General features: G+C 43.4%; 1 protein-coding gene across 5 annotated transcripts in view; it reads left to right on the top strand.

Moving 5' to 3' along the window:
* Positions 1 to 22,671, top strand: part of thada (THADA armadillo repeat containing) — a 75,939-nt gene that overhangs the window by 30,782 nt on the left and 22,486 nt on the right. For 2 of the 5 annotated variants that reach the window (XM_035605152.2, XM_035605153.2), the window contains 6 exons: positions 142 to 273; positions 5,923 to 5,943; positions 6,271 to 6,439; positions 17,293 to 17,396; positions 20,135 to 20,217; positions 21,903 to 21,917. In XM_035605152.2, coding sequence (XP_035461045.2) covers positions 142 to 273; positions 5,923 to 5,943; positions 6,271 to 6,439; positions 17,293 to 17,396; positions 20,135 to 20,217; positions 21,903 to 21,917 — 524 coding nt within the window. The remainder of the gene's footprint in view (positions 1 to 141; positions 274 to 5,922; positions 5,944 to 6,270; positions 6,440 to 17,292; positions 17,397 to 20,134; positions 20,218 to 21,902; positions 21,918 to 22,671) is intronic. The other 3 variants (XM_035605155.2, XM_035605154.2, XM_035605156.2) reach the window with 3 other exon arrangements.

The raw sequence follows: 22,671 nt of genomic DNA, 5'->3' as shown, positions 1-22,671 counted from the left end.
TGATCTGTTCATTATGCGGTGCTGTCACCCACATATTTCAAGTGATCTCAGTTGCATTGTTAAAATCTGACTGGCTGTTTTTTGTGTGTGTGTGTGTGTGTGTGTGTGTGTGTGTGTGTGTGTGTGTGTGTGTGTATACAGTGACAGTGGTCAGGTGAAGCTACACCCCAGTCTGTTCTTGCTGCTGCTGGTGCTCAGTCGACTCTACCCGTCTCCAATGGATGGATCTTCTTCACCTCTGGGACTCGCCCCTTTCATGCCCTTCATCATTAGGTGGGTGTCGGTGCTTTTACACAAACTCACACACAGCCATGTACATTGTAGACGCGCGATGTACGTACTAAACAGAAGCCTTGCTTGCACTTGCGGAGCAATACTGGCAACTCTCTACTTTTAAAAGTCGCTAAGATATCTCGATGGAGTCGCTAAAGGATTCTAAATTAAACTTTTGTGCTAATTGATTGTTGAAAATCAAAACTCGATCAATAGTGTAACTTAGCCACTCAAGCTATTTTCAGACATGAACTCCTGAAAATGTCCAGAAAAATTGGGTCCGGACATTTTCTGGAGTTTGCCGTCCACATACTGTACGGAGAGCTCGCCTTGAATCTTACAAAGTGTTTCCTACTGTAGGCTCACTCAAGCCGGGTTTCTAGAACTGGCCTCATTGATGCGTTCCAGTCAAAAAACAACAACAAACCCACTAACACAGGGAACGCTCTATCAACTCCAACAGGGTCACACAGCTGCTCTCATGATAAACCTCTTAAAACAATGATTTTTCTGAACAGGGCATCATTCTAAGTATAGCACAGTTCACAATCACAGAGACAAAACACCTACAGTCTAAACATCGATGTGTTCTTCTGTTTGCACAGGTGCTGCTGCATCTTTTATACAAAACCTGTGCCTCATAACCCTCCAAAATCCTGATTAGGCTGTATATTCCAATGTCTGACCATGACGAGATGTCCATCTTTTTTGAGTTCACCTTCGTCAAAGTCGGTGATTCTGAACACTATAAGACAAAACACCTGTCTTCTCAGAGTTGGTCTCTACGGAGTTGATCTCTCTTTCGTTGTAGTTCGTGCCGTCTCGTGTCCCAGCAGTTGATTATGTTGTGACTGGTTTTATCTGAATCCACTCTGTGTTTACTTTGGAGGAATCCTCACAGGCGACTGGGAAACTGTGGTCACAGTCTTCATCGGTTACATTCCTCAGATGGAGAAAATCCACAAATATTATTGGAACACGTCCATCCACATCTACTGCACCTGCAAATAGAACTTGAGCTTGCACGTCCTACACATTCTGTTTGTATATCAGTTCTTGCGGGGACCTTCACTTGACTGTATATATTTGACTCGGAGAGGACACACGCTCGACACACCCCCGAAAATGTGAAATACATAACATCACGTGTTTACACAATCTTTTACATGGTAAAATATAAACGCTTCCTTGAAGTGTGTGTGTGTGTGTGTGTGTGTGTGTGTGTGTGTGTGTGTGTGTGTGTGTGTGTGTGTGTGTGTGTGTGTGTGTGTGTGTGTGTGTGTGTGTGTGTGTGTGTGTGTGTGTGTGTGTGTGTGTGTGTGTGTGTGTGTGTGTGAGAGAGTGTATTTGGGAGGAGATGGGGGGGTCAAGCTAAGACCTTGAGGTTGGAATGCGTAACTGACTGTTTAGATAACGTGAGTGTGTGTTGTTCAGCCGTGTGTCTACTACTTTGTGTTTTGGTAGATAGTAAAAGTTGGTAGGACACATTTGTGTTGTCAATATCGTGTTGTAGTGTTCTTTGTGAGTAGATACTGTTTATTGATTTGGTTGTTTTTTGGATGATATAGCTGTAATTTGTTTGTTGCTCCATTTAGCAACATCTTTTAACAGTTTAGCCATGTCCACATAATGATCGTTTCTCAAGATGTTTTCAGTCTGCTCTCTGTGGATGTCCATATCAGTCAGTCCACAGACAACCGAGGTTCCCAGAGGTTGAAGGAGAGGGGATCTCTTGACTCGTTCTCGTGCCATCGTTGTTTATGGATTTCTTTGAGTATTTTTTAAAAGGAGATGATGTTATACAAAAAAAATCTTATTTTTAAATTTTAAATTTGCTTAAAGGTTTTGGTTTATGACCAAATACTTGAGAAAGTAATGAAAATTATGTTTTCCATTTAATCCTTTGACTAGTGTGCACCATTAAAAAATGCAGAATTAGTTATTAGCAGTTTTTGTTTGTAGTTTTAACCATGGATCTACACACAGACCTTTGTTCCAGGATTTATGAATGTTTATTAATATTACACCTCATTTCTGTGTACTTATGAGTTATGATTTGGAGAAGGAGTGCCGTCCAAATGGGAAGGGGGGGGGGCAAATCTGCGGATCAAATTACAACGACTCACTTCCTGTTGTTTTTAGGACACGGGCATGCATCTATCTCTTTCACCTCACATAATATCTTCGACTTGCGTCCCTCCCTGCATCTCTCCTGCAGCCCCCCAGGTCAACAGGAACAGCCACCATTTGGAACTGCAGCGATAAACTGACTTACCAGAAGTTTATCTTAACAAATATGTGAATCTGTGAAATTTATAGGCAATTTCTTCATTGTCTTCTTGGTGCAGTTGACTGGTATGAAGCCGACAGGCTGACTGAGAAAGCTATGCTGTGCACCCATCCACCCAAATGAAGCCCACATGTAGGAGGTGTTAAATATAGCCCAGCCCTAACTTCTTTGGCTCCAGCAGTGTTTCTCGACCCCCCCTCCCCCCCATCCCCCAAACCATCTTCCCGAGGCGTGTGCGGACGTGTCTGATGAGGTTGGTGATTATCAGCCCCCTCCTCCTCCTCACCCCTTTCCTCCTCCTCTCCATATGATCCGAGCCACCACCACCTCCGAAGTGTCAAATGTGGCTCAACTCCTCTTCTGTTGACTGAACAGAACGGCGTGTGTAATGATTTTCCCCCTCCATCCCACCGTCACACCACGCAGCATTTCATCTTGAGACCCTGCCTCCCACCCGACATGGATTTTGACATTCCTTTGCTGCCTGAACTCCGTGTGCGTCACACCTGGCCAGTTAATGGGGAAGAGAACGATGACGACAACAAAGAGGGGGAGGATGATGAGCAGACACATTTATTCTTATAATTGATGGCTGCTTCATCAGACGCCTTTTATATCTGGTGAACATTTGGTCCCGTCTCCTGGTGTCTCTCTTTCACATTCTCTCTTTCTCCTCTCCTTCTCTTTCTCTCTCCGCCTGAATGCTAAAGCGTCCGAGTGCTGGTATAGTGATTTATGTCCTGTGATATCCAGTCCAGGCATCTCTCCTCACCCTCCCTGTCTGCCTTACTCCTTTCCTGTCCTGTCCTCGCTGTCCCGTATCTCATTTCTTTTGAAAGGGCACGGTATTGCCCATAAACTAAAGTGAGACTTCAAAAGGGCCCACTGTCATTTCCTTCCCAAAAGAGATACTGCAGATTTCCCCTCACTGCTCATGTTAATGTCAATATGTTGGCTCGCAGGGACACTGACGGTGGACGTTTGTCACTGTCCACATTGCTGAGAGAAAGCTGAACTTGTCAACGGTGACTCAGCTCTGCCAGGCACAAAAAAGAAAGGGTTTACTCCAACCGATACTGTGGCTTATCTTCTCCCACCAGCATTACATTTACTAAGAGGGCTTCAGTTTGGTGATAAAGTGGTATGATAAATGATATATAAATGTATTTTATTTAATTAAAGTTTTAGGTGTGATGAGTTATTCAGACAGCCACACATGTTGCTAAAATGCTGCAGTGTCTGCAGAGGAAACTGTTCTCCCACTTCTGCGAAATGAGGCCCAGATGAGTCTCGTCCATGCCCGTCAACAGTCTGCCTCCTGACCCCACAGGGGACGGCCCTGTTTCTAAAATTACACTCTTCCAAACTGTCATTTCCTTTTGCAAAAGAGCTTCAATGGGACAAATTAGCAACGATAGTTAACATGTGGGCCCCAAATGGTGGCGGGCCGGGCAGGAAAGTGAGGGATGGACATGGATCCTGGTCATTGGACATGTTTGTGTGTTGGATGTGCGAGTGTGAGTGAACGTCTGTGCACGTAAATCCTCGTGTACAGGCGCGTGGAGCTCAGGAATGCAAACCGTTGCCGGTGTTTGATACGGGGTCTGTGCGAGTGCGTCTGTGTGGCATGCTCACAGCAGGTGGAAAGAGCATTTGTTGACCGTTGACTTGTTGCTCCAAACAGCCTTCTCTTTGTTTTAGTCCATTCAAGTGCCATTCCCCTCATCCTTTATTTCCCCTGTCCCTTTCTCAGGCCTGCAGTGGATTTTTGACAAGTGATTTGCAAGTATAGCTGTCAGCTTGTTTCTCATACTCACACTCAGTCTATTTTCTCAACGTAGGTTATTCCCAGCCGTAAGTTTATGTCTTTATACTTGTCTCGCCCTCCCGCATACCGAAGCCAAAAAAGCAAGCTTCCTTTTCATCCCCGCATACCACTCTAGTGATGGATCGGTGTTTCACGTTTCTCCTGAACCTTCTGCTGAATTTTCCACAGTGGAGCCGAGCCTCTTGTTTGGCCTCCCCGTACACCGAACGCCATCACCGACACTATAAACATCCTGCAACCTACACACACACACACACACACACACACACACACACACACACACGTACGTACAACTCTTGTCCTCTTTTGACTTTAGCTCTGCGTGTGTCTTTGTCGGCATGTGCTCGGCTATGGATTCGAGGAACGCTCTCTATACATGCAAGACCCAATTGTTTCCCTGAACTGAGACTCTCTCAGGCAAAGTTTATTCCTAGGCTGTGTTCCTTTTGTACTGTACATAACCTAAAGGCCAATCCTCACAAGCACTCTGATTGTAGACGAACAGTATCTACAGATCTCTGTCTCTTCCAACTGGAACAGACATTCCTGTTTTAGGCAACGATATGTTACTCCCTCTGGTCTTTAGACAAATTTATAATGATCAGAATAGAATATGTTTAGTAATTCAGGATACTTTTTTTAAAGGCCACATGGAAAGTACACATTTCCAGGAAGCACTGTGGAGGCCTGTTGGTCTGTTAAGAAATAAATATTTCTGATCAAAGTCAGTCTGATGAAGAGACTTCAGCCAATTTTTCATTTCCAATTCTTTGATTCAAAACAAAATACCGGCTTAACTAATATGATTCCCACCAGCCCCAGCCACACTTGTTAAGTGCTTATTAACCAATGTTAGCATATTGATACACTTAACTAGGATACTGAAACATGGCCAACATTATTCCTGCTAAACATCAACACATTAGTTTTGGCCATTTTGAGAATGTTAGACAGACAGCAGAGTGCTTTCAATCATTTCATGTATTTCTTGTAAAAAGTGTATTTCGTCAAATCCCCAATGATTCCTTTAAAACTGATATGGCACATCAAATTGTGTTGGAATTTTTCGCAAATATGAAATGAGCCTGTTGGGATTGCCTTCTTCCTTCGGTAGCAGTCTCTCAAATCTCTCTCACTCCTCCTCTCATCTCATTCGGGTTCCTGGTCATGTCCTTCCCTCTTATCAGCGATGGCAGTGTTATGACACTGGAGATGGAAAGACCATCAGCTTGTAAACAAGGTTAATTTTAGACTGCACCCACGGTGACTGGCCACATTCTCCGTTACTAGTGAACACTATAAATGACCGTGTGTGTGTGTGTGTGTGTGTGTGTGTGTGTGTGTGTGTGTGTGTGTGTGTGTGTGTGTGTGTGTGTGTGTGTGTGTGTGTGTGTGTGTGTGTGTGTGTGTGTGTGTGTGTGTGTGTGTGTGTGTGTGTGTGTGTGTGTGTGTGTGTGTGTGTGTGTGTGTGTGTGATGGCTGCTGATAATCACAAATATTTTATTTTACTGAATAATAATTGGCATGACAGACAGAACATTTTGGATAGCAGGTTTTGTGACTTTATAAGCTTGTATAGTGCACCAAATTTTTTGCCCCGACAATATGTGTGTGTGTGTGAGAGACAGACATCTGTGTGTGGGCAAAAACAAAATGAAAGAGGTTATATCCTGGCTGGTTAGATAATGAATATGAAAATATAATTTTTCGCTTTCTGTGATTTTATTTTACGAATGTTGATGCTGCTCTGTGTGTGTGTGTGTGTGTGTGTGTGTGTGTGTGTGTGTGTGTGTGTGTGTGTGTGTGTGTGTGTGTGTGTGTGTGTGTGTGTGTGTGTGTGTGTGTAATGTATGTGTATGTGTGTGTGTTCGTTCTGCAGATGCGGGCGTTCTGCAGTGTATCGGACCAGAGAAATGGCAGCTCGGGCCCTCGTCCCCTTCGTGCTGGTCACCCAGGTCCCGTCCATAGTTGTCACTCTACTGCAGGAGCTTCCTCCAGAGCCAGGACCCAGATTCCAACATAACCACATCCACGGGACTCTGCTGCAGGTCTGATCCCACACATGTCAACATGCAAAAAATACACCCGTGTATATAAATGTACATCAAACATGCCAGAATGTTCAGTCAGCAGCCGTCAAGTGTTTATTTAGTAATGTAGCTTTAGTTGAATCAAACCTTGGACCACAGGATTATTGTGGTGCAGAGGACTCCATTATATTGCTGAATGATATGCTGGGATTCGCGTGATGTACACACACACATACACACCCCAACACATTAAAACTGCATGTACCAAAAAAGACTGTTGTCATGCACATTTATGTAAAAACAAAGGACACTGTTTGTTATTCTGGAACTTTCATCCGCATCTCACGGTCTCCCTTGGCAAATGAAGTTTGCTCATTTGTCATGGAGTTGACATGATTGTCATCACAACTGGTCTGCATGAGAGGCAGTTGTGTCTTTGGGAGGACTTTGTGGTCACTGTGCTTTACATAATGTCACATATCATATGCTTCATATATATATACATATTTTTTTTATGTCCTAAGCAAAGCATGTGTATGGGTAACAAAAACATTTTTGTTGTTTTTTTGTTGTTTCTCCTGGACATACCTGTTGGATGTAGACATTATCCCAGAATTACCTGCAGACCCACACTCCAGTTGCAAGTTTATGAAATGCAGATATTTCATCAGCTGATCATCAGATAACTAATTGTTATATTCATTTTTAAAGAGTGCAAAAAAAAATCATTCTCCCAAATTTGATGATTCTGATAATTTTGTGATTCGTTTTAATTCATTGTAAATAAATATATCTTTATATTTCTGTTGGACAAAACCATTTGGGCTTTGGGGTTACATCATCCTATTGCCACGTCACAGAGAGAAAGGCAAACAGTGCTGCAACTGCAGCTCTTCAATGAAGCAAGGATACAAAACACTGAGTTAGAGATCTTATGTTATTATGAGTTATTATGTCTAAACAAAAAAAAGTCAGATTGATTATGAAACTGTGATGTGTGGCCACAGTCAAAGTAATTAATTAAATTCAGCACAGTGATTGTTTTTCTTAAGTTATATTTTTTGAATACAATAACATAGCTGTTGTTACTGTTGCTTCAGTTAACAAAGTTGGCATTCAATGTTGAAATAGTGCAAAAGAGAAAAGCTAATACAAAAATGTTGTGTTAGCTTTCAAAGTTATTAAATGGAGTCCTATGTTTGCATTTACAACTTTTCTTAGGATTGAATGACCTAAGTTCATAGATGAGTTTATAAGCCTGTAATCCATTCAGGTTAAAACATAAAAATCTTCACAACTGGACTCACTCAACAGGGACAAAATGTAAAATCCATCCATCAAAGCAGTTTTCATAACATGTGTGTGCACACACCCGCACAGAGATTATAAATATCGGGCATCAAGCCTTAGCAAGTACACAAACACACACACACACACACACACACACACACACACACGTCAAACCTGAACCTTAAAACCAAGTCTTAACCATCAAACACTCCTTTAAAGTTGTGACGAATGTCCTCACAATGAAGGTTTCAAACCAAGATTTGTCCACAGAACCATAGAAATTCACACACACAGACACACACACACATACACACACACACACACACACACTCACACATACACACACACACACACACACACTCACACTCACACACTCACACTCACACACAGTCATTCTCTGTCAGTCCCACACACCCAGGTTCCACACACAGAGCCTGTCCAGACAAGGCAGTTATCACAGTGTAAATACCACTGTTTAGTTCTGTCATCACACTCTGACAAACACAACCAAACAGTCTGCTATAATATCAACACACAGGAAAAGGGGGACCGGGGAGTTCCCTGGCCTTTTATTGAACAGCGCTAGTGGGGTCGGTGAGGGAGCTGGGGGGCGTGGAGTGGTAGGACCCGAGACGAGGGGTCAACACAAGGAACGAAAACCGCATCATTTTCTTCGGGATTTGATGGAGCACTTAGGGTTTGATAACGGTCTGGACTGCAGGGAGGTCTGCGGTGGAATGAGGGCGAGGATGGCGAAGAGGAACAGGAGGGAAGGTGGGCCTCTTAAAGGCTTAGAGGAGATTTCAGGAGGAGAGTGGATTTTAGTTTGCTTTCCTGTCATGGCCGCCATGTGTGGAGCTTCACCAGATGTCTCCAGATCTGTCTCTTGCGTTCGTCTCTTCTCGTCCATCTCCATCCGTGTTTCTCTGCTTCCCGTCTGTCCTTTAAAAAACGCCTTTCTTTACCATATTGTGTTCTCCTGGTTCTCTTCTGTCTCTGTCTCTCTACTAATGGACTTTTTCTTCATTCTCTCTATTTGCATGCTTCTCCCCTTCCCGTACAAAAGGGTGAGATCATGTTCTCCTCCCTTGTCTAATGTAGAGTCTTATGTAATAAATGTTGTAACAGTAGATCGTACCTTTGTCTCGTCATCTCTGCAGCATTGTGTACAAATGCAGTCGTTAAGCTAAACAGTATGATTTGCATTGACAGAATGAAAATGTTTAGAATCAGAGCCTCAACATGGAGCACAACATCTGGTCAACATTTAACAAAAGTGGAGTTGTGCTAAATCCATAGAGGGATTTACAAAAGTTATTCAAAGACATGAGAAGACAGAAGCTTCTTATGAAATCTAGGTGATTGATCCCTACCAATTTTCTGTTCCACTGCACTGTACACAAAGTGCTGAAACTATGTGCTTCAGCTAATACTTTTTTTTTCCCATTATCAATTCATTGTCTGCCCAATTCCTTGTTTGGTCAATTTATAATTTTGTCTGTAAAATGTCAAAAAGTAGTTAATTTACTTCACTAAGTAAATTAATCAGCAAATGTGGTTGTTGTTGTTGTTTTTTGCTTGACTTACTAATTGAATAATTGACAAATAATTTCAGCATGAACGTGAACCAATATAGCTTTTCCAAACACTGTCATTTTTTGGAGCATGGGACATGCCTTGCACTTTTCACCACGAATACACAGGGTTCCTTGAATTTTATTCAGCAACCTGACAGTTGTATCCGCCCACTGTGGCCACACATCCCATAGTTACTGTTGCTATGTTGTTTGGCCAACAGCACTGCGATGACTACACCTTTTGGCAACCTACCAGTAGTTTGTTATAGTCTTTTGAAAAAGAGAAAAAAAACAAAAAAACTGTGTGTTGCTGCTTTGCTGCACATCCAAGCGCATCTCTGAACCTTCAAAGTATCTTTGTTTAGAGTGCACATGTAATTGAAGACAGACAGTAGCTGAACAATGAGAGATGAAAGATTGTGATTGGTGCAGTTAGGGGGAAAAAAAGACAAAACTTTGGATTGATCCTTTCATTTTTTTCCCCTCATTTAGCTGCCATTCTCTTTCCATCTTTTCAGCTTTTTCTTGAGCCATCCAGAAGAGGGGAAGAGATTTATAGTACACCACAGTGGCACAGTCACAAAGATACATCACAGCGGATGGCTGCAGGCCTCCCTTAGACATTTAATTGCCTTTTTTCCTTCCACCAAAATCACGCCAGATGAATAAACCTCACACACTGTTCAGCATCGCTCGATCTATCAATACGATCTCTGGTGTTGACCCAGAAGAGAAAGAGAATAACACATTCACTCTTCCCATATGTTTCACTGGGTGATGTATGTCACTGGGTGAAAGTTGTTTAAAATTCAACCTAATGACAACAAGTATTAAACACTTAATACTGATTTTGCATCTTTGACTATATAAGTTGAACGTGCCTCTTGCTTCCTTTGGCACTGTGGTATGTCAGAAAACCTCTAGTGGGGCACAAACCCGTCTCCTACTTGAACGATCGCCCTAGAAACCTCTTTCACACATCTGTTGTGTGTTAACCTAAATTTACGTTGCCATCTTATAAGTACAGTGCATATGACCTTACAGGCTTTTAGGGCTCTGAGTTCAAATTGAGAAACGGATGACTAAAAAAAGGATTGTGTGAATTGTTTTCTCACACTGGGTCGTGGTGAATAGATTAAAACAGTTTCTTTCTTCTTCTTTTTCTCCACCACTGAGACTGTTATCCATGCACCAAAACCAGGTGATTCAGTGGGAGTTTTTTTTTTTTTTTTTGTAACTGAGAGCAGTCGTGATGGGTCTGTGTACATCTACACGGGCCATCTGTAACCAGGCTATAGATAGCAGGTGTGTAGGTAGTTGGGTGGGGGCACTATGGAGATGGGGGGGCAGATATTTAAGGAGTCAGTTTAGCTGTAGGAAGTGGGCAAGACTGCCACTGCAGGAGCTGCAGAGCTGTATGCAGGTGAAGTGGTCTAAACATAGTTAAACAGAGATAGAGGTCTGCAGCGTACGTGTGGAGAGGAGCATCTCACGCACGCACACACACACACACACACACACACACACGGCCACTGATAGAAGAGATAGTGGCCGAAAATGCTATGAGGTCTGTGTTAAATTTTCTGCGCTTATGTGCATGATGTTTAGACTTTTAGTATAATGAACAGAGAAGGAGAATGATTGTGACTGTGCATGCACACCACATACTGGTTGTGTGTTTATGCTGAGATGATGAGTACATTGTGTTTAGCCTTGGGAGATACCTTGTGTGTGTGTGTGTGTGTGTGTTTGTGTGTGTGTGTGTGTGTGTGTGTGTGTGTGTGTGTGTGTGTGTGTGTGTGTGTGTGTGTGTGTGTGTGTGTGTGTGTGTGTGTGTGTGTGTGTGTGTGTGTGTGTGTGTGTGTGTGTGTGTGTGTGTGTGTGTGTGTGTGTGTGTGTGTGTGTGTGTGTGTGTGTGTGTGTGTGTGTGTGTGTGTAAAACAGGTAGCAGATGTTTTTGCTGGAAGAAGAAATGACTTCCTCTGTTATTGTCAAAGAACAAATGTTAGTTGGCCAAGTGTGGAGCTGGGAACCATCACAGCTTCTGAGGGAGGCTGTACCACCCTGCTCTGACTTTCTCTCTCTCACACACACACACACACACACACACACTCGCACACACACACACACACACACACACACTATCACAGTGAGAGGTTTGATTACCCCAATTAATTCTCCCTCATGTTCTAAATTCTTCTGTCTCATTTTGATTAGTAGTTTGAGTCGTGTGTTGAATTGTGTTAACCGGTGTAAATCACATACGGCTAGGCCTCTCTTGTTGACTCACTTGCTTTTGAAATGATTGTAAAATGTCTCACAGTGCACAACTGCATTAAGATTCACGACCTCCAATACTAAGAGTTTTTTTTAAACAAATATACCCAAACTTCTTGTGAGAAATACAAATCCATACTCCCCCCCCACAATTCTTAGTCCCAAAACCTATTTTCACTTCTTATGATCTTTGTTATACTAGCAAATTATTTGTATATATAGATAATATAATTTAGCCTATACTCTGGCTCAGTGTGCCATGTACTTTGGCGTATGTGTGTATGATTGATGTGCGTTCCAGTATGAAGGTGCAGCCGGAGGCAATATTTTAAAAAGGTTGTCCATCCGTCCCATTCTCGTGAACCCGATATCCCAGGAAGGTCTTCAGGGAATTTCTTTAAATTTGCCACAAACGTTAACTTGGACTCGAGGATGAGCTGATTCGATTTTGGGGGATAAAGGTCAAGGTCATTGTGGGTTCATGGTCTTGGGAACTCAATATATCAAGTACGCCCAGAGGAAATTTCCCAACATCTGGCGCACACTCCACTTGGACTCAAAATGAATTGACACCCCTGGTTGTTCAGCTCCGTGAACAGACTCCTGTTCATGGAGTTAACACTAACTCATTTTTCCATTTCAAATTTTGGCTCGTCACACTTAGCTGTGATCGCTTCCACTCGCCATTCTTAATCTCACAGGTTTAGTAAATCGGCCAAATTAAAAGTGTGGTCTTTCCAGAAAGTGGCAGAGTGGAGTGTCAGGGCATGTCCTCATGAAGCACGTGGTTCTAGGGGACTTGTTGGTGAACTGTTGTACCCAGAGCTAACACGGTTTGTCAGCCAAATTCTGGAAATTCAGGCACTAATCAGTAACGGTAGATTTCTACGGTAGTTTGCCATCCGGCAATTAGCAAACTGCTAACTAGATGATCTACTCACTAGCAAAATCACTAAATTGCTAATTATCTATGAAATTTTCCTCTATTTTTTTCCTCTCCTAAAGTTGAACTGGATGAAAAGATTCAGATCTACCTCATCCCCTCAGGAGAATCTGCTGGTCATGGCCTTTTTATTTCGATTAATTGATTTTTGTTGTTTCAGTTTTTTATGCGGAGGGTGACCGGACCTGTACTGGCACAGTGTTATGTCAGCCTGAAAAGTCTTGGGCGACATTTGGCAATAGGATACTCAATGTTGGTTCTCCATTTGAATTTTGGTTGATAAGACAAAACTGACCGATATCGCATTTCGTACGAAACGCCAAAAACGGCCTGCTTCGGCCTGTTGTAACTCGAAGCAGCGTTGTCCTCTGGATGGCCCGATTGAGGCCCTTATCTCAAATATCTTTTAAAGAATTGGAATCACTTCTGTCACGCTAAACAAGCCCCAAACCTCTGCTGATGCAACCTGAAGTGAGCTTAAGAAGCCCATCGGACAGAGCGGCACTAAACTAACCTGACACAGATCTCCACTCTCGACACGCGCCAGCAGCACCCGTGGCCCACAGTGCCTGGTACGGGCCAGAAGTATTAAAGCTGTGGCCTGTGGTGGTTTGAGAAGGGCCAACTTGGTGGATGTAATCCTTTGTGTGTTTCCATAACAGAGGCTCAATGAGACTGAGAAGAGGAGGAGGCGGCGGCTTGAGAATTAGGAGTATTGCTGTCTCTCTTCTCTGGTGGCGGTGTTGTTTTTTTCGAGATGCATTCTTCGCTGCTGTCCTCCAACTATTTTCTTTTTGTCTGCTGTTACGATTGCTGCCTTTGGCCAGTGGTCCGCCTGGGCTTTCTGAGAAAACCCTCAGGGTGTAACCAATGAAAGAATGCGTGGGCCTGAAAACCGAGAAAGAAAAAACCCTGCTTTTGATATGACATAAGATTTATCTAATCGCGAGAGAATCCCACCCAGGTGTTTGATGCTGGTGTCGGACATTAAACCTTGAGGCTGTAACATTTTATCCTAGTGAGGTCACACAAGGACCAACAGTCACGCATTTGTGTTGCCCGTTCTGTGCATAATGATGAATGAATGACTCAGTTTATTCATTTGATTATTTAGACATAGAGATTAAAAGTAGTTACAGTCTTTGAGCTCTAAAAAATTATAGTTTTAGAAATACAGGGAACAAACTTCCACCACATGAACATTACTGGTGGCCCATTTATTCTCATCCTGAAGTCATAGTGTTAATCTAATCATAATATTCAGTCTCTATTACCACCTGCAATTTCTCTACCAGCCCCTTTGTCATCAGTCCAAACTTTTTTTCCGAGAGCATTGAACCACATTTCAGTCTTCATCACAGTTTGCTTCCATACTTAGATGACCTAATGACAACTGAGGCAACGTTATCCTCTCACAAAGGAAGTGAGATGTGGTTGAAATCTCCCGTAAAAGATTATTTTATTGAGTAACTATTGAAGTGGCACACTTTTTTTCTTTTTCTTTCTCAAGCTCATTGCACTGCACTGGGTTTGAAAGTGTCATCATTGATGCATGAGTGACTGGACTGCAGTAAAAATGCCTAGGTAATATTTAATTGTGGTCAGAGGTTAAGCTCCCCCCCCCCCAGACTAGATGTCTACTTGTCAACAACCCAAGAGACTGACCCAGTTTTTTTTCTTTTGCCGACTGAAGAAGTTCAGTTAAAATTTTGATACGAAGAGACGGAGAGTGAACTCGGCCTGTTGTTGAAAGGTGTCTCACACTTCACAGCTTTAGAAGACGCTAGCACGAATGATGTAGCCACACCTCAAGCTACCAACACAAAATGCATACCTCTCTCTGGAAATCACGGAAATGATGAACAGCTCCCTGGAGACTCTTTGAGTTGCACTGGTCAAACTTTGAAAAGATGTAGTAACACAGTTCTTGCGCGTGCACACAGACAGACAGACACACACACACACACACACACACACACACCACTAAATGACTTGGTTGTCACACCCATGTGCTTATGCATATGTGAGGGAGTATGACTTGCTGTCTAGAGTCCATATGGAAGCTTTGTTTGTGCAAGAATACTGCTATATAGAGTAAGAGTGTGTGTTATTTTTATATTTAGACTGTCTTTATTGGGATCTCTTTTTGCCTAATTGGGTGCGTCCACACTTTGCCTTAAACCCTATCTGGTTTTATGTGAATGCCGATTTATATGTTTCTTTGTGCGTGTGTTTTACTAGACTGAACCACGAATTGGCGTACAATTATTTGCACTTGCACTTGCTTTATGTGTGCATGTGTGTTTCTATGTGTCTACTTGTGTGTGTGTGTGCGCGCGCGCGCCTGCTTGCTGCCGCGTGTGGTCAGTCTGTGGTTGCGGCAGTGGGAGGGACGGCAGGGCAGGCTGATAACAGAGTCTGAAGGGACCTCACATCCACCACCACTATTTTTACCGGGTCCAAAAGAGGAGTAAGGCTTGTTGCAACACACACGCAGAAAAACACACAAACATTTAAACGCCTCATGAAGAAATAAGGCGTACAAATTTTTGTATTTTTCTCCATAATGGATCCAATGAATGTCTCATGTGAAAGATGTTGCTCCTAGAGGGTAACCTAGCTCTGCAGTCTCACTCAGTTTAGTGTCTTTCTACTCACTGTTTTCTTGTTATGGCCGACATCGTCACTGTTTTGGTTTCAGTTTCACAGTTATCATTCAACAGATTTCTTGCAGCATCAGTCATCTGATTTCAGAAAAAAATATACATATATGATAAACTCCAGTACAACTCCAACCCATCAGCAAGCAGCAGTCAAAGTAAGAGATTAGCTTGTGAACATAGTGGAACATCTAGTGGCTCAACAGCAAGATATTAGATCCTAAAGGGGAAATTAATGAAAAACACTTTTGGAGAGTGAGTCTCATTTTTTGTAGTAAATGATGGGGATGGATTGTGTTTATGGATTATTAAAATTGTTTAAAAAAACATTTTGCAGGTGTAGTAGTTGAAGCAGGTTTAACTGAACAATCGGTCCTTATAGCATTAATCAGAAAAGGGAAAAAATGAACTTGAATTGGATTAACTATGCCCCTATGTCATCGTCTCCCATTCATTTTAGCTTGATATAGTCCCAGCATCTCCTCCCACATGGGGTGTAGTTGAGTCCTCTGTCGTTGGGAGGCTGCATTTTCTATAAATATTCAGTTTTTCTCCATGCCGGGCCGGATTGAGCCGGTTGAGCCTCCCATGAAGGGACTTCCCCACTCGACGGATGAGGTGTAGCTGTGGAGTGCACAGCGAGGGAATGAAGGCATGTGGCTCTGCCACTGACGCTGGAACCAGTGCTGGCACTGGCGCTCCTGCTGATCATGAAGCCTGTGCTTTTGAATGACTGTACCAACTTCATAACTGCATGTAATTACGCTGAACACAATGTCTCCCAAAAACCATTGAGAATGATTGAATTGAAGGTCCCACGTCTTTCAAGCGAGACACGTTTTTCTGAGGAATGTTGATTGACTGTTGTTGAGTTTTTTGCGGGGTCAGATGATCTGTTGACCACCAAGTCAAGGCCACATTTGATCAAGACATTTTTCATATTTTCCCAATTTTTCCTTAAAATCGAACCTCCTCAATTAATTCAAAACACATGATTTTTCTAGTTGCAAGCAGTCTTGTTTGGATTTGTATGGTGACATTATTCTGCCCCTTGACATTTTGTCATGCTTGGTTTTATACCAGCCGATTCAAGAGGGCCAGAATGTTGCTGGTTTGCCCTGCACCACCAAAAGAAACCCCAATAATCTTCCTAACGTGAAACTGGAGACAGTCTCGGAATTGTCCAGTCACATGAGATTCATGGACGTGAATGAGAAGGGCAGCTGATATTTCTTGAGCTTCTTCAGAACCAGTTTTTGGACAGTGGAATCACTTTGGATTGAGACTCCAACGCTGGCTCCTTGTTGGTGGAAAAGCCCTTGGAGAGTGACAGCTAGAGGAAGAAGGACCCAGGGGTGTGGAAGCTGTTTGTGTGAGCCAGTGGGTGTTGCCTGGGCGTGGAGACTGCAGGAGAAGAGAAGGGGCAGGCCAGGCCTCGGTGGCCAGGCTTGGTGCTACGTGGTCGGCCTGGTTTTTCCCCACGTTGCCGTCCCTGCATGGCGTAATGAATGGCTTCCTACTGGTCTGTGGCCGTGGCCCCGGCTTAAAGAGTATACTTACCAAGGCCCAGAATACACACCCCAGCCAGCCAGCCAGCCAGCCAGCCTGTGTCCTGGCCTCTGAACACTCCCAACCACCAGTCCACCTGCTACAAACTGGCTCACTCTCACTGTCTCATCAGCCACAATGAAAAGAATGATTTGATCTTCAATAGGAAACAGTGTTTTAGGTTGTTTTTACATCTTTTTTTCACCACACGCTGTGCAGATACTGCAAGTGACACAGGTATTTCATACGGGCCAAAGACTCCTCCCCTCCCGGCTCATTTAGGACCAGAGATGAGGTGCACGCCGGACATGTCAGCAGTCTTTCACAGGTTTAACACACACAGGCAGAAAACCACACTGACGACCACAGGCCGTGTAGAGTCTGGCGCTGACGTTTCCAGCTAAACCCAGGGGACGCAGCAAATGCACATACTGTAGGGGTGTTGAAACAAAGCCTTTTGGTTTCAGTGGCTGTACTTTCTGAATCCATCTTTTTGTAGAGGGTGACATAGCATGAATAAATGATGGCGCTCAGATGTATGAAAATTCATGTGTGTGTGTATTTGTGTGTATGCAGGTGCTGTTCCTCCTGCGCTCCTTCCAGACTGACTCACACAGACCCCTGCCAGCAGGAAATGGCATCGGTGAAGCCCTCAGTCAGCGCATGTGGCTCTCCTCTCGGTAATCCTAGACACACACACTCACACACTCACGCACTCACACAGAGAGATAAGCATCCCTCCCTCGTTCCCAACTGGCTCACCAGAAGAATAGCTCCTTGTCTCACCGTTCCTCCCCTCCTCGGCCGTGTCCGCTTCATGTCCTGTCCAGGCTTCCATTTCAAAGACACCGCCTGCTGTCCCATCCGCACACCCCCACCCACACCTCTGGCCCTCTCACCCAAGATGGAGGCCTCAAGATGGTGCATAGATTACCCCGTAGGCCCCCTCCTGCCGGGCCGAGGTCAGGCCCAGGTCTCCAGTCTCCCCTGTGCTGCGGCCTGCTGCAGATAACACAGGGTCGCTGGGTTAGCAGCACTAGCCCTGCTAGCTCCGCTTGGTTACACTGATGAGCCTTTATTAAGATGACCGAGTGAATTCTTGCTCAGTGGAGCACGCCCGCAGACTGTCTGTCTGTTTGATCATGCAGCCACACAGAGCCCGGCACCCCAGATCTAAGGACATCACAGGTCAGAGTATCGCTGTTTTTGGAAAAAGAAAACCTCCCCTCTCGTCCAGAACACCACTAATTTGAAGCGGCCACCTTCCAAAAAGGATGGAATGCATTGTTCGTCTGGTGAGAGTCGGCGTTTGGTTTTGGCCTAACACCGTCTCTTGTGTTGTCTCATTTTGGACTTTTTCCGGGCTCCCAGAAGTTATCGGCACTGTAACAAGACTCTTACTACTCACTGCAGTCGACTTTGGCTTTGTGGTGCTGCAGCAGACCCACTACCAATCAGTTGGAACATCTGCTCCAGTGGGCTGGAGTGTGATCAACCTCAGCGTACATCTTATGTTATAATGTTACCTCAAATGCATACACACAAACACACTGAACCCACTTCATAGCACTCTGTCCCCACACACAGAGGAATGGAGCATTGTGTGTGTGTGTGTGTGTGTGTGTGGGGGGGGGGGGGGGGGGGGGGGCTTGCAAAAGATTTGGCGTGGGGGTGTGTGTGTTATTAATATCTGAGTGATGAAAATATGACGTCAAGATCACACAGTGTGTCCCTTGTTCTCACACACACTTACACACAAACACACACACACACACACACTTACACACTTACACACTTTCACAGCGTTGTGGTCATACCCTTGACTGAACGCCCACATAAACTGAACACACACATACACACACTTCTCACTGCCCACACATGCTGCTTCACTTACATACAGACCATAGGTTGACACAACCCGTCTATTGCAACGTTCACAACTAATGTAACAGTAATAATGCCGTTCTCAACGAGTCAAAGGCTTCATCGTAAATTGATTGTGTATTTTCAAAAGTGGAGGAAAAAACCCAGTACAACTGGTTCCTTGATGGTGCAGCTGGGGGCATCTCATGTGATGAGTCCACGTTCTTTGCTTCAAGGACTCGCCACAATTGAAGACTCGTATCAGTGTACAGTCAAAGCATGTTATGCTTTGAGCTGTTGACTCAGTAATGACAGTAACGTTTTGTTTGAGTTGTCAACAGTAAATGATTCCAAGTTGTCATCTGACCATCCTGCTGAAATGATTAACTGTTCAACCGTTAGTTCCTCGCCATGCAATTTTGTTTCCCATTTTAAACATTTGTTTAACATAAAGAGAGAACCTCCAAAGGGATTTCAAATCTGTTAGGGTTAGGGTTTCAAGGGTGTTCTGTTGAAGCCGGGCAGCTATAACAACGGATTTCAGACAATTGAAATAAGACAGATGACACAAAGTATGGCACAAAATCAGGTTACAATTTATTTGGATAGTATAGTGAATTGACTATTTACTGTTGACCAAATTTATATATTTTTATGTATTGCATCGATCCTCTCAAGCTCCATCAGATTGGATAGGAAGCTCTATGAACTGCCTTCTTCAGCTGTCTCCACAGATCTGGAGCTCTGGAGTAGGTTTTCTTTAGAACAGGATGCACATGACCACAGTTTTTAGTGCCTAGCAAAGGGACTGAATATTTTAGTAAATGAGAGATTCCAATTCCCAAAAAAATAAATTTGCAAACAATTTTACTCAACATATTTTCTCTCTGTTGTTGTGGGTTAAGTGTATATCGTTGGACAAAAAAATACATCTTATCAATAAGGAGTTTCATTAAACCCTGAAGCAACTGTCTAAACAGAAAACTTGTAGTTGAAAATACAAGTAAGTGTACCTTCAGTATCTATTCCATTTAGGTCTAAGATGAACCTTCATCTTCATAAAACTCCTTATTTTACCATCATACTCACTGGGAAACGCTAGTATCTGCTTTGATAAGTTTAAAACCACAGCAGGGGGTCTGACATGGACGAGGGAGAGTAACGTCAGCCCAAGAGATCACATTTGATTACAAAAAATCACCAAAATGTCTTGCAACAAATGGGTTTATTGAGATCCAGATCTCCAGTGACCTAATTCAGCAGTTTGTGGTGAGACATGAGCCTGTTTCTGAAGAAAATCTTTGTCTGTGATGTAAATGGAAAATGGATAATCGATGACTGTAGGCTGCAGTGCTCCCTCTTTACCTCTATAAGAGGTTTAGAAACATTTCCATCATGAAAAGGAGTCTTCATTTTAAAAGATTCATGAATACAAACTTATACAAACTTAACATTTTTCCAGTTTTCTGTGCTAAATAGACAGCAAAACTAATCCAAGATTCATCTGTTCTGTCTGAGGTTCTCACCCGTTCTGGTTGTTTTTCTCACTTTTTAGACAGAATGGCTGTGTGGTGACGAGAGGAGCCTTTCTGGACGTGTTGGTTTGCCTGTGTGAGCCGAAGATCAGTCTTTTGAAGGGTGAGTATTAACTGTGCGGTCACTGTGTTTCTTATCACGTTTTAATAAACAGCAGCAGAAAATGCATGGAGCGGGACATGTTTTGAAAAAAAAAATCAAAATGTCTAAAGCCCACACGTGTTTATTGTGGTTACTCATCAGATACATTTCCCCTGCCCCTCCAAACTCTAGTGGATATTTTGCTTAACAAACATTTTCCTCTATGATTGCGCTTCTCATCCACACGCAGCTCCCTAACAGCTTTTTAAATCACTAAAATGGAGCCGGAAACCTTATCGACGAATTTAACACAGGATAATATCCATTCAAAAACATGTTGGACTTTGGTTTCAAGTGTTTCCAATCTCTCTAGTTTTAGATCATTTCGTAGATGGTCTTTTGCTGAAGTCGGCCAGTTGCTGGGGAGTTCATAAGCTCCGTCAGCAGCAACTGTGTTCCCTCCATTTGCTGCGAGATTGACTTTGAATACTTGTGTCTGAACAGACAACCCCGCAACGTTTGCTGGCGAGGCTGTCCTCAGCGCTCTCCATTTAGACAGATCGCTGACAGAAGTCTGCTTCATTTCTCAGCTAACTCAGAGAAGCCCCCCTGGTGTGTGTGTCTTGTGTGGGTTTGTATCTGTGTACGTGGTGTGGTTGTGTGCACATGTGCGCAGATTGGCGGGGGTCTGCGCGGTGGAGGAATGTGAAACCGAAGGCGAGCGATCTTTGACAGATGGTGGGTTTGTGCCTATGACCCAGTTTATGGAGGAGTGCTGTACGGAGAGGGATAGAGAGCGAGGGGAGGGGGAGGCACTTAATGTTTTCGGTCGGCCATGTGCTGAACACATGTTCGCCTTGACAGTGGAAATACCGGGGATTTCTCAAAACAAGCCTGTAGATTGAGGACCCGGCCTGGCCCGACTTGGCTCTGCTCCTTACATAACTAAATAAGCACCCTTTAGCTTACACACCTCTAATGCCTCTCTATTATTATCATAAGTCTGTCTTGGCTTCATTTCTCACCCTCTCTCTGGTGGGGGTTTCAGCCCTCTGTTGCTCTTTCTATTTCTATTCCCTCTTCTATGAAAGCTCTTGAGATTGCCTGGCGTAAGGGCCAAAGGTGAACAATCCGCTTTTTCAATTTGACTTCTTTTCCCCTTTTAACTCTCCCCCTGCATTAAATAGGACCTTTGCATTTACCAGGCAATTCCTCTCTCCTCTCCCTCACAGGTCTTTTGCACACACATTTCTCTGCCCCGCTGCCTTTGATCCATGCGCACTCATAAAAAAGCCCCCACTGTTCATTGCTTCTTCTCTACCTCTGCCGGTCTTATGTTTCTCTGTCAATAAAAATGAGAAGAAAGTCAGAAAAGGGACTTGACACAAACAAACAAAAAATCAAACAAAAACGTAAAAAATATTTGCTGGAATTTCATGAGTTTCCATTAGTGTGGTGGTAGCAGATGATAATGATGATGATAAGTCACATTTCCTCTGCCTGAGAATGTGGAATCAGCCTTTGTTAATTTCCATTTCCTGGTAAAAATAAGTTCATGGTGTGCCTTTATGAGATCATACATTTTACCTCATTACAAATGTGTCAGGATATGTATGGATTTTTTCAGGCCTATCTTATTACAACACTTAAAATGCAATGTATACATTGAAATTGATCAATTGTAATTATTCCTCCTCTCCATACAGGCCATGATGAAGAGCGTGAGTACACTTCAAAATCCACAGTCTATACCAAAAAGTTAATCTTCAAAAAAAAAATCAGAGGGGGGCCATGCACATTGCATAAGCTATTATATATACACTATATATGCCCCACCAGAGTCTCATAATGATGAGGGGTGGCCCCTTTTAGAGCGCTCACTTGAGTGGAGCGGAGATTCTCCTGTAGTTTTACTTTGGGGTTGGCAGGAAATATTCCAGAAAATGTCTGGAGCAACATTTGTAGACATTTGCATTCTCACATACGGCCCCTACAGTTCAGGAAAATGTTTTCAGTGCATGTCTGAAAGCAGTTTTAGTATATTTTGTTGATGCTTCATTGTGAAGCTGTGTGCAGCGCTCTGTGCCCCACTGTCACTCTCTTGCTCGCACCGCTCTCACCTGTTGGTGTACCGTCCAAACATAAGTTGTCACTGTCCTCAGCACGATTCCCTGTACGCATTCACACGACAAGCGTACAGTTCTCTGCAGGCAGGCAGGCCTCAGCTTATAACACTAAACTAATTTGAGATTTCATTTTTCCCAGTGTAGTTAGTTACTCTATGACAAGATGTCTAATCAGTCAATATGAAGGAGGAAGAGGAGGAACAATAAGTCCCTCGGTGTACATACTCTACATGTATGTCATGTTCCGAGAGGTGAAAAAAATCCTGTCCTTTTGGTTTGATCTGTTTTAACACACCAAAAAAGTGTCTTACCATAATAAGACTTGAGGTATCTTTAGCCGTTGGGATTG

Source organism: Scophthalmus maximus, chromosome 10, assembly GCF_022379125.1.
Source record: "Scophthalmus maximus strain ysfricsl-2021 chromosome 10, ASM2237912v1, whole genome shotgun sequence".
Taxonomy (NCBI): domain Eukaryota; kingdom Metazoa; phylum Chordata; class Actinopteri; order Pleuronectiformes; family Scophthalmidae; genus Scophthalmus; species Scophthalmus maximus.
This window is presented reverse-complemented; position numbering and strand designations above follow the sequence as displayed.